Source organism: Agrilus planipennis, unplaced genomic scaffold, assembly GCF_000699045.2.
Source record: "Agrilus planipennis isolate EAB-ADULT unplaced genomic scaffold, Apla_2.0 scaffold263, whole genome shotgun sequence".
In the NCBI taxonomy this organism is placed as follows: domain Eukaryota; kingdom Metazoa; phylum Arthropoda; class Insecta; order Coleoptera; family Buprestidae; genus Agrilus; species Agrilus planipennis.
In genome coordinates, this window is record NW_020442449.1 from 194,773 (window position 1) to 206,864 (window position 12,092).

Below are 12,092 nucleotides of genomic sequence, written 5' to 3' on the forward strand. Positions count from 1 at the left end.
ATATATACTTAGGTACTTTTAGCATCCATTTCCATTGGGCCTTTGACTCATGGAGCCCCAAAATGGCCCCATATTCCAATTTAAATTTGTGTGATATTAGAGCGCGACAGAAACTTCAGTCTTTATAGTGGTTCAAGTAAGTTTAAAAGTGTGTGCTATAAAATAGAGGCAGCGTGTCGTAAGGTGACATGTGTTTCGAGGAAAATGGGGTTTTCAGAAATCAAACGAAATGGTTCATAATTTCCCCTGATTTTTAACCAATTTCTAGATTTGGACGCGCAAAATTTCGCTATTTACAGTGGCTAAGTCAATTTAAATTTGTGTGCTATAAAAAGGTGACAAGGTGTCGTAAGATGACATGTGTTTTGACGAAAATGTGTTTTTGTAAAATCGAGGGAAACGATTCATAATTTCGGCTTATATTTAATCAGTTTTAAAATGTCGATGCGCGAAATTTGTGTGTTATTGAAGGGAGATAGGGTGTCGTAAGATGACATGTGCTTCAACGAAAATGGGCTTTTCAGAAATCAAAGGAAATGGTTCTAAATTTCCCTTCCCTATTAACCAATTTCCAGATTTGGACGACAAAATTTCGCTATTTACAGTGACTAAGTCAATTTAAATTTGTGTGCTATAAAAAGGGGACAAGGTGTCGTAAGATGACATGTGTTTTAACGAAAATGTGTTTTTGTAAAATCGAGGGAAATGATTCATAATTTCGGCTTATATTTAATCAGTTTCATAATGTCGATGCGCGAAATTTGTGTGTTATTGAAAGGAGATAGGGTGTCGTAAGATGACATGTGCTTCAACGAAAATGGGTTTTTGAGAAATCAAAGGAAATGGTTCATAATTTCCTCTTCTTTTTAACCAATTTCGAGATTTGGACGACAAAATTTCGCTATTTACAGTGGTTAAGTCAATTTAAATTTGTGTGCTATAAAAAGGTGAGAAGGTGTCGTAAGATGACATGTGTCTTTGCAAAATTGAGGGAAATGATTTATAATTTCGGGTTATTTTTAGTCAGTTTTAAAATGTCGATGCGCGAAATTTGTGTGTTATTGAAATGAGGTGGGGTGTCGTAAGGTGACATGTGTTTTGGGTTTTTGAGTAATTAAAGGAAATAGTTCATAATTTCACTCTTTCTTCTGATTGAACGCGCGAAATTTCGCTATTTACAGTGTGACCAAGTCAATTTAAATATATGTGCTATGAAAAGGCGACAGGGTGTCGTAAAGTGACAGGCGTTTTGACGAAAATGTGTCTTTCAAAAATCGAAGGAAATAATTCACAATTTCGGTTTATTTTTAATCAGTTTGAAAATCTGGATGCATGAAATTTGTGTGTTACTATAGGGAAGCAGGGTGTCGTAAGATGGTACCTGTTTCGACAGGAATGGGATTTTGAGAAAGCGAAGAAAATGATTCATAATTTCCCCACTTTCTTAAACAATTTCTAAATTTGAAAGCGAGAAGTTTTACTCTTTACAGTGGCCTAAGTCAATTTAACTTTGTGTGTTATAAAAGAGTGTCGTAAGGTGACAAGCGTTTTGAAGGAAATGTGTCTGCAAAATCGAGGAAAATGATTCATAATTTCGGCTTATATTTAATCAATTTTAAAATGTCGATTGGCGAAATCTGTGTGTTATTGAAATGAGGTAGGGTGTCGTAAGGTGACATGTGCTTTGGGTTTTTGAGTAATTAAAGGAAATAGTTCATAATTTCCCTCTTTCTTAAGCAATCTTCGGATTTGAACGCGAGAAATTTCGCCATTTACAGTGTGACTAAGTCAATTTAAATATGTGTGCTATGAAAAGGCGACAGGGTGTCGTAAAGTGACATGTGTTTTGACGAAAATGTGTCTTTCCAAAATCGAAGGAAATAATTCACAATTTCGTTTTATTTTTAATCAGTTTTACAATCTGGATGCATGAAATTTGTGTGTTACTAAAGGGAAGAAGGGTGTCGTAAAGTGATATCTGGGGTTTTGAGAAAGCGAAGGAAATTATTCATAATTTCCCCTCTTTCTTAAACAATCATCAAATTTGAAAGCGCGAAGTTTTACTTTTTACAGTGGCTTAAGTTAATTTAACATTGTGTGTTATAAAAGGGTGTCGTAAGATGACAAGCGTTTTGACGGAAATGTGTCCTTGTAAAATCAAAAGAAATGATCACAAAATCGAAACAAGTAATTCATAAATTTTCACTCCCTTTGAGTCAATTTAAAAGCGCAAAGTTTTGCTCCCTACAGTGGCTCAAATCAATTTAAATTTGTGTGTTATCAAAGGATGACTGGGTGTTGTAAAGTGACATGTGTTTCGACGGAAATGCATTTTTGAGAAGTTAAAGGAAATGATTCAAAACTTCCGCTCCTTTTTAAGCAGTTTTCAAATGTGGATTTGGACGCGTCAAATTTCACCTTTTGCAGTGATTCATGCGAATTTCAATTTGTGTGTTATAAAAGGACAGTAGGGTGTCGTTAGATGACATGCCTTTTGACGTTTGTTTTTTATTTTTATTTGAAAGGGGGTCCCAAAAAATACTTATGCATCCGGCCCTGAATGTCCCAGGCCAGCCACTGTATCTTTGACACCAAAGGTAAGGCGATAAATATTTTTTTATTATTTATTCTTGTTTCTTAATTCTCTTATTGGATTTAATTTCTTTACTTATTTTTATTTTTTATCAACACATCAAATTTACGAAGCAATAACAATACAAACAATTGTTTATGATGTAATAAATTTGATTGTTTTTATTCTATACGAGATTTTTTCTTAAAATAAACAAAGAATAAAATGTACCTGTATGCCCGTAGATGCAGCTCAAAATTGTATGAAGTTGTTCGGTAATAAATGCGTAATTATATTTAATTAAGGCATTTTGGTTACTATCCAGGGCAGTCTTCCGGTTTTTTTAAAATTGTAATAATCGTAAGCAAGTTTGCCCAGTATAAGAACAATTAAACTTGCTAAGGTGGCGTTCAAAAGGTCCAAAGCCCTTATGGAGTATTGCTATTTACAGTGGCTAAGTCAATTTAAATATGTGTGCTATGAAAAGGCGACAGGGTGTCGTAAAGTGACATGCGTTTTGACGAAAATGTGTCTTTCAAAAATCGAAGGAAATAATTCACAATTTCGTTTTATTTTTAATCAGTTTTACAATCTGGATGCATGAAATTTGTGTGTTACTAAAGGGAAGAAGGGTGTCGTAAAGTGATATCTGGGGTTTTGAGAAAGCGAAGGAAATTATTCATAATTTCCCCTCTTTCNCTAAAACCTTCAACGAAGCAACAGAGAAAAATGAGAAAAAATCTTTTTACTGGATTCTTTGCAAAATTCTAGGGATTTTCCTTTTCTACAATTTCCCAATCCGTTGTTATTTATTAAAAGTTGACCAATCGTATAGCACTTTAATTGTTGCAAAGAAACATAGGCTACGTCTACAAATGAATTTTCACTGTTGCAAGAAAAAATAAGCGAATCACTTCTAACAGTTGAAACACAAGCCACGCAAATAAGCGCAGTCTCCTCGTTGCAAAGAAAAATAAACTACGTCTACGAAGTTTCAGTGTTGCTAGAAAAGTATACGAATCACCTCATATAAATGCAACATAAGCTGCGCCTATCGATACAGTTTCATTGTTGCAAGGAAAAATAAACGAATGACTTCTAACAATTGAAATAGAAGCCACGCAAATAAGTGCAGTCTCATCGTTGCCAAGACTTACGTCAATAAATGAAGTTTCAGCGTTGCAAGAAAAGTATACGAATCACCTCATACGAATGAAATATAAGCTACGCCCATCAATACAGTTTCATTGTTGAAAGGAAAAATAAATGAATCACTTCTAACAAATGAAACACAAGCCACACAAATAAGTGCAGTCTCATCGTTGCAAAGACTTACGTCAACAAATGAAGTTTCAGTGTTGCAAGAAAAGTATACGAATCACCTCATATAAATGCAACAAAAGCTGCGCCTATCGGTACAGTTTCATTGTTGCAAGGAAAAATAAACGAATCACTTCTAACAATTGAAATAGAAGCCATGCAAATAAGCGCAGTTTCATCGTTGCAAAGACTTACGTCAATAAATGAAGTTTCAGTGTTGCAAGAAAAGTATACGAATCACCTCATACGAATGAAATATAAGCTACGCCAATCAATACAGTTTCATTGTTGAAAGGAAAAATAACGAATCACTTCTAACAATTGAAATAGAAGCCACGCAAATAAGCGCAGTCTCATCGTTGCAAAGACTTACGCCTACAAATGAACTTTCATTGTTTCAAGGAAAAATAAGCGAATCACTTCGACCCTATTGAATCATATGTCATGGTTGCGAATGCAGTTCTTTTGTTGCAAAGTTTTAACAACTGAGGAACAAGCCACGCCTACGAATGTAGTTTCACTGTTGCAACGAAGATGCAAATGAATCACCTCTTAACAAATGAAATGCATGTTGCGCCTATAAATGCAATTTTACTGTTGTAACGAAAAATAAGCGAATCACTTCTAACAACTGAAACATAAGGGCCTACTCCAATTTGCGCATAAGCAGCAATGAACGCTTGCTCTGATGGATAGTTTATTTAAAATTTTGATTATTGTTTACTCGATTATTAGACATCGGTTCAAGAATCGGTAAAGAAAAGAACATCGATCGTAGAATTTTGCAAAGTATATCGAGGGGTAAAATTACATACGGGGTTTAATGAGTTTTCGTCCCCTTCAACGTAAGAACATTGGACCTCTTCAATGTCTTGAATTATGTGTTCGTATTTTCTAAGCATGTCCTGTAGAAATTTGCAAAAAATTATTTCTTACACAATTAACAGAGTTTTAAAGGCCTTACTTGGAATCCTGGTACAAACGCGCAGTCGCATCTCCACGGGTTATCCCCGAAATAAATTCTCACCGCGTTGGGCATATTCGGATTTTGCTCCAGCGCATTTTCTAACGCATAAGTTGGCAGCTGGAGAAATAAAGCTTAGAGTTATAACACTGAGATTTGTTGCAATAAATAAATAAACAAATAAAATGCAAATTTTTGGACAGACAGTCTTCCAAATGATCCATACCTGGGTTAATTTGTTCCCAATAAGTGATAGGACACGAAAATGCGATAGCCAATAAGTTCCTTCCAAAATACTGATGCTTTTAATTCTGTTGTTGTCCAAATAAAGGTCTTGGACCGTTTTGTACGCTAGATTCTTCTTCAAGGGAGCCAGATCTTCGATTTCGTTCCCTTCTAATCGGAGAATGGTGGTATAATTCGGTAAATTTTCGGGGAAAGCGGACAACTCAACTTCAGAACAGTCTAGTGCCACAATGGGCTGTAGCAATCTTGTCCCTGGGTCTTGAACCACGTTCGGTAACGAACAGTCGCATTTGTCTGGACATTGCTCTTGTAGATCCTAAAAAATTGAATCTTAATTCAATTATGTACAAAGTACCTAAAGTGAAAAATATTCTCATTATAAAATAATTAGAAGTGGTCTGTGTTCTGTCGAAACTGCCAGACGCGGATCGCGATTTCGATCTTTTTGGATCTCATCAGCGCGTTGCAGACAGCTCCGACAGAACACAGACCAACCTTTACCTGCTGTCTTAACAGTGCGTTGTAGAAAATACCACAAATGGCGCGGTAAACGCCATCTGTAGCACGATGCTACATTTTAGGATTACGTATGCTCCAACAAGGTCCACTTGTGTGGATATCTACTTGCTGAAAACGAATCCCGGGGTAGTTAACCTCAACGTGATAGGCACGTTAGCTTAATCGAATAAAATAATTCGAAGTGGTCTGTATTCTGTCGAAACTGCCAGACTCGGATGCTACGCCGGGATTCGTTTTTAGCAAGTAGATATCCACACAAGTGGACCTTGTTGGAGCATACGTAATCCTAAAATGTAGCATCGTGCTACAGATGGCGTTTACCGCGCCATTTGTAGTATTTTCTATTCTCATTATTTCAATAAAAATTAACACAGAAAAACATGATGGGTTTATATCAAAAATTTTATGTCTTAACTATTAAATTTTACAATACATTACATGCTGAAACGTTGCTATGGCAGTCAATGGTTTTCCAGGGTAATTTTCTCCACGGCAAGTCAGTTCGTTCAAGTCTTTTACCGAAGACGAGTTTAGTGCTAGAACCCATTCTAAATCCATCGAGCAATCCCATGGGTTGTCTAAAAATTAAAGAAACACACTACAAAAAATTAAACAATTGCATCCCGTGTTATATTCATTGAAAATTTGGGTACCTAACTTGATTCTTTATAAAATCCTACGTCTTCTTCTTTGCATTAATAGTTTTTTGATTCAATGTTAACTAACGCAAGCCATGTCTAGAATTCATCTTGCAATAAAAAGGCAACGCTATCATATTCGATTGTTTATAATTTGGTATTAAAAGTACTGATTAAAAAATCGAATATGCACTCAAATAAATATTAATATATCAATATCAATAATACAGTCAAAAGGAATTTTAAAGATGTAGGATACAGTGGTAATAATATAAGAAGCGAGGCAGGGAACATTTTGATAGAAAATGAGCAAAAGGCAGATCTACCAAGGAGGACCCAGAGATAGTTTTAAATAAAATGGAAGCGGTACCTACTGACAGATCAGTACTATATGAAAATAAATAAAAGTAAAACAAAAATACTGGTGTGCAAGGGAAGAAAAAGTAGGGAAAGAGCGAATATAAAGATAGGAGACGAAAAGTTAGAAGAAGTGGCTGATTTTAAATATCTAGGAAGTCAGATAAGTCAGGATGGAAGGAGTAGTAGGGATATAAAGCAGAAGATAGCGCAGAGTCGTGTCGCCTTTAATAAAAAGAAGTCACTTCTAATTTAGAAATTCGAAAAAGATTGTTAAAGGTGTATGTTTGGAGTGCGGCGTTGTACGGGTGCAAAACATGGACAGTGGGCGCGGCGGAAAAGAAAAGGTTAGAAGTGTTCGAAATGTGGTGTTATAGGCGGATGATGAGGATAACGTGGGTAGAAAAGGTTAGAAATGAAGAGGTATTAGAAAGAATAGGAGAACAGAGGACTCTATGGAAGTCAATAAAAAATAGGCGAGATACGTTGGTGGGACACCTTCTCAGTCATGAAGGTCTAGTCAGAGACATGTTAGAGACAGGAACAGGAGTTAAGAGGAGACCTAGATTAGATTACTGTTCGCAAATAGTTAAGGATTTGGACTGTTCTAGTTTTAGGAAAATGCGAAGTTTAGCTCAGGATAGGATTGACGACCTTATGATGATGATATCAATATCAATCTAGACGCGTTTTGTTTGCTGCAAGCTGAAGTAGACGAGTTACTTGTAACAGATGAAACACAAGTCACGTCTAGGGTTCGTCTTGCAACAAAGTGATAACGTTTTGATATTCAATGGCTAATAAATAAAGGTACTGAATTGAAACGAAGAGGAAAAGGTATTGCAGAGCTAGCAAAGTATCAAACGGTATATACGTATTTTCATGTGTATTTTTTTTTAATATTAACATTAATTGTATTATTGTATTAGATTGGCGTCGTCACACCACCTATTAAGAAACGCCTGTTATTTAATAGAGTTAGTAATATACTAATGAGTGGTATCATTAGCAAAAACATTGCAACTAGTTGGCCAATCAGAATGTAGATAAATTATTAAGAATGCCTTAATAAATTATTGTTAAATGTAGCATGAAATAAAGAGAATTGATTGTTGATTATGCACAAACAAATAATGGCAACCGTACATGCATAAAAGTAATAGTTAATCATTTATTAAATTTTTCTTGATGCGTGTCCCAAAATGGCCTACGTCTTTTTTTTAATTTTTAATTAACAATGGGACTTTTCTTGTGTTTTCAATTGTTAGAATTTAAGGATCATTTGGGCGTCGTTTAACCTGTTACACATGCAATTCGATAATGAACGCATTTATTACGAGATTTTCTTTGATCTATAATGATATGGCTAGTCAGTCGCAAATTTCGATTTCAACTTTGAGTTTGAGAGATATACAAGGTTAATAACAGATGTGGTGTGTTAAATCCGTGCGGGTGGGTAACAAAAGACCGATATGCAGGCAAAATTTGACCTTTAGTTCTTATTGTGTTTGAGTTTACACCAAAAAAAAAGCAAAATAAAAAAAAATATAGCAAAACGCTCGTTGGCGTAAAAATGAAAGAGAGAATAGCGCAATAGTAACAATTAAAATCTACAATAAAAAGTACATTTTGGTTATTGTGTTTGTGCATAAAATTAAGTTTTGAAAGGCCAACCTAATTAAAAAACTAATTAGTTTGCGTCAATTATTTAAATTTTATAACTCAATAAAAGTAACCAATATTGACGAGAATGAAGACTACTAATTATATTTACAATTGCCGCATTAATTTTCTAATTCGTATCATTATCGATTTCACGTACGCAGCACTTTATATTTTTTTAAACTTTTTAGAAAATAGAAGGCTCTTATTTCTTGGTTTTCTACAAAAAAGGATAATTTACGAATCGCTTCAATTATTTACTTTCATTGACACCAAAAATAGCTAGAAAACATTGTTAATGATAGCGGCCATGAGGTAAAAGCTCTCTGCGCATAACTTACGCGCATGACGTCACACGAACGTAGTCAGTAAGCATTTACTTCTTTCCATTCTCCAAAACATGTTTCGTTCATTCTTTCCGTTTCTTGGATGTCAAGATTTTTTAATTGTAAATCTATCTCGTAATTTATAACTGCTTTTTACTTAATAATAATAATTGTAATAAAAGAGTACGTGAGGACTTTTGATTGTATGCAATTGTTTCTATTTATACATGCTCATTGATTGTCGTTTTTAGTGGTTGTTTTGTTTGCCCTGGATAATTTTATGTCACACAGTATAATTCTGTTTAATAGTCTGTTGTGATTTTTTTTAAAGAAGAAGGTTAGAAGATGTTGCCGTTCTTTTTTTCTTTTTTTTTTTTTTGATGGTGTGGGTCTGAATGGGAAAACAATACACTATATAAAAAAAACGTTAGAAAGTGTTACGATTTAGCATTTGGCAGAACTATGGTGAACAATAGAACGAGCCAATAAATTAGTAGAGACCGTTGTCAACTGTGTGGGAATTTTAAATGATCGAACAATGTCGAAGCATTAATTGGTAATAGAATTACGATTACACTGTATCCTATCGTGTACTCCGTGGTCGGTTAACATTCGCATCACGCTGCTGCACTTTTTAACAGCCATTTGTGTAATTAAAGTAACAAACAATAAATAAAAGATTGAAAGCAACAGTATTTTCTTTTATTTTTGTAAATGATTGGATTGAAAGATGGTATCGGCTGCGAGATTACAAATTTATTTTTTCGGCGCAGGTGAGGACACATGACGTCGAATATCTCACCAACATTAACTAAATAATTTTGTATTGTAGTTGTCTTTTTATTTCAATTTGCCACTACAACAGAACCGTTTAATTGTGACGAAAAAAACGTAGTGTATTGTTTAGTGAAGTACCTAAGGGCTAATAAAGGTGCCGAAGGTCGATTAAAAACGGAAAAGGGCTGGCAGTGGGTCATTAAGGGAAATCCCTCCGATAAAAATGACGTTAACTTGCAATGGAAGAATTGGACCACTGTTGGTAAATGTAGAAATTTTTTTTTTTTTTAATTTTCGCGCATAAGTACCTAACAATTTTTTTAGAAAAATCATAATAATTTTTTGCGATTACATTACGGCTTCTGATAAGATAAATAGTATCAATTAAAAGATGAAAAAATGCGCCAATTGTAACGTCTTTTTTTACTGTAAGTTTAAATTAAAAAATCGCTCAACGGTCCCACCGTAGTGTCCTCAACTTGCAGCAAATAATTAGTAGCAATTATTGTTCGTTCAATTCGTTAAGTACTGGGTTATTGAAATCGGATTAACAAAGGGAAAAAGAAAAAAAGAATTAAAACGCTATTTATTATTATTATCAAGTATTTTTAATTGTATCTGCTGAAATATGAAGGCGTTTGAAATCATTTTGTTGTGTCTTCTGTAATTTATTTATTTTTCTGTAATCTGATAAATTCATTGGAAATTTTGAGTTACCGCACGTATGCGTGGAAATATTTGATGAAAAATGGGTTTAAATTCTTATGGTCCCTACTGTACATACGATTAAATGGACCTAATTACTTAATGTAATGTAAACCGTGAAAAATTTTGATGCGATCGATATTTAGTAAATATTTCTTAAGCGTTTATAAACACGCGAAAGCGAATCAATCGAAAATGTAATACGTACATATGTTAGAGGCATATACAAAAGACCGTAGGATGATGGTATCCGGCTGATTAAGCGTGCCGAAAATATTTTGAAACTAATTTTCCACGTTCGGACACGCTTTTGTTTACGATTGATTATTTCTTCACGCATTTTATTTCTTGAAAGGTGCGTTTGTCGTGAATCACTCTTGAAGAAGTTGAAACTTGACAGAACGCGTAAAAATATCAAATTAATTTTTAATTTTCCATCCACTACAAACGACCTCAGTACCAGGTTCGATTCCCGGCGGGGGTGTGGCAACAGCGACAAAAGTTTTCCCTCATTAACTCGAGGTAGTTTGTAGTGGACGGAAAATTGAAAATTAATTTTCACATAGTACTTCATATTAACCACTATTAATAATTAAATCATGTCAACTCGTGAAAGAGTATTAATCTTTTTTTTTTTAGAAAACAGAACTGACACAGGGGGTGGTCGGTGCGTAGACCTGTGCTCAACAATTAATAATGGTAGGTAACAGTGCTTATGTTTTTTTTTTGCGAAAAGTTTAATCGTTTTTTTTTAGACACTTCATTACAAGCTGGACAGGATGGAGAGCCTCAATGTTCTAAACTTCTGTGCAAATTATTGTCTCTTAGTAAGAAATTAACTACTATTTTCATTAATGAAACAAAACACATAAAGTTATTTTTAGTTATTTACGAATACACTGAATATAAATTGCGCGATTTTTGTCATAAAACGAATATTATTAAGTAAATTTTTATATGCAACGTTTTAATTGTTGATGAAAGCTATTAAATCCTTTCAAAAGGCGTGTAATTTAAGTTAATTATTTTCGATAATCGAACTTAACGAATATTCATTGTGTACGAATCCTATACACGTTACAATATAATAATTATCTTTAAGTAAAATAACACATCGAAAATATCTTTTTAGTTGTCTACATATACGTATGCAAATATACACATAATATGTTGAAAAATACATAAGATGTTATCAGAAAAGTACACTATTCAATTCTTTGTGAAATTCTAATAATTTTTTTCCTTTACTATTTTCTAATATCATGCCTAATAACCGAGCAATTATTAATTAAAGTTGTAACGACCGGCTAATTACTTGCGCTGCTGCAAGTAGAAGTAGGCGCAGCAGTTGTTAAATTAGGTTAGGTTAGGTTATAAGGCGTCGATCGCCTACGTCTACTTGCAGCGTTAGAAGCACGCCTAGTTCCTTCTGTTATTGAATTTTCAGTCAGTTTTAACACATCGAATTGCGTCAATTAATTTTTGTTCCTTAATAATTTATGACTTGTGCCTTCTTTCTCTTTTAGGTAATTGCACAGATGTAACATCGGAAACCGAAAGCAGTGTAGAACCTATTAGTAGAAATAGTGAAGGTGAACCAAGTTACGTGCCTGAAAATGAAACTATCTCAAGTGCATCTACACTTTCTTACACAACGCCCCATTACACACAACCAGTATCTCTGTCATCAGAAATAGATGACATATATTCTACTGTTACTGAATCTTTCAATACCACTCCTGATCGATACGCGACAGGGGAAACAAGCAGAACGAAATCAACGCCAGACGCGACAGGGGAAACAAGCAGAACGAAATCAACGCCATACGCGACAGGGGAAACAAGCAGAACGAAATCAACGCCATACGTGACAGGGGAAACAAGTAGAAGGGAATCAACGCCATACGCGTCAGGGGAAACAAGTAGAAGGGAATCAACGCCATACGCGACAGGGGAAACAAGCAGAAGGGAATCAACGCCATACGCGACAGGGGAAACAAGCAGAA

General features: G+C 34.6%; 1 protein-coding gene across 1 annotated transcript in view; it reads right to left on the reverse strand.

Annotated features, from left to right (window-relative positions):
* Positions 1 to 4,620: 4,620 nt before the first annotated feature.
* LOC108740027 (protein singed wings 2) overlaps positions 4,621 to 12,092 on the reverse strand; it is a 32,772-nt gene continuing 25,300 nt past the window's right edge. The window contains exons 4-7 of the mRNA XM_025980491.1: positions 6,060 to 6,199; positions 5,083 to 5,418; positions 4,857 to 4,976; positions 4,621 to 4,797 (exon numbers count right to left, since the gene is read on the reverse strand). Of these exons, the coding sequence (XP_025836276.1) occupies positions 4,636 to 4,797; positions 4,857 to 4,976; positions 5,083 to 5,418; positions 6,060 to 6,199 (758 nt within the window). The 3' untranslated portion in view covers positions 4,621 to 4,635. The remainder of the gene's footprint in view (positions 4,798 to 4,856; positions 4,977 to 5,082; positions 5,419 to 6,059; positions 6,200 to 12,092) is intronic.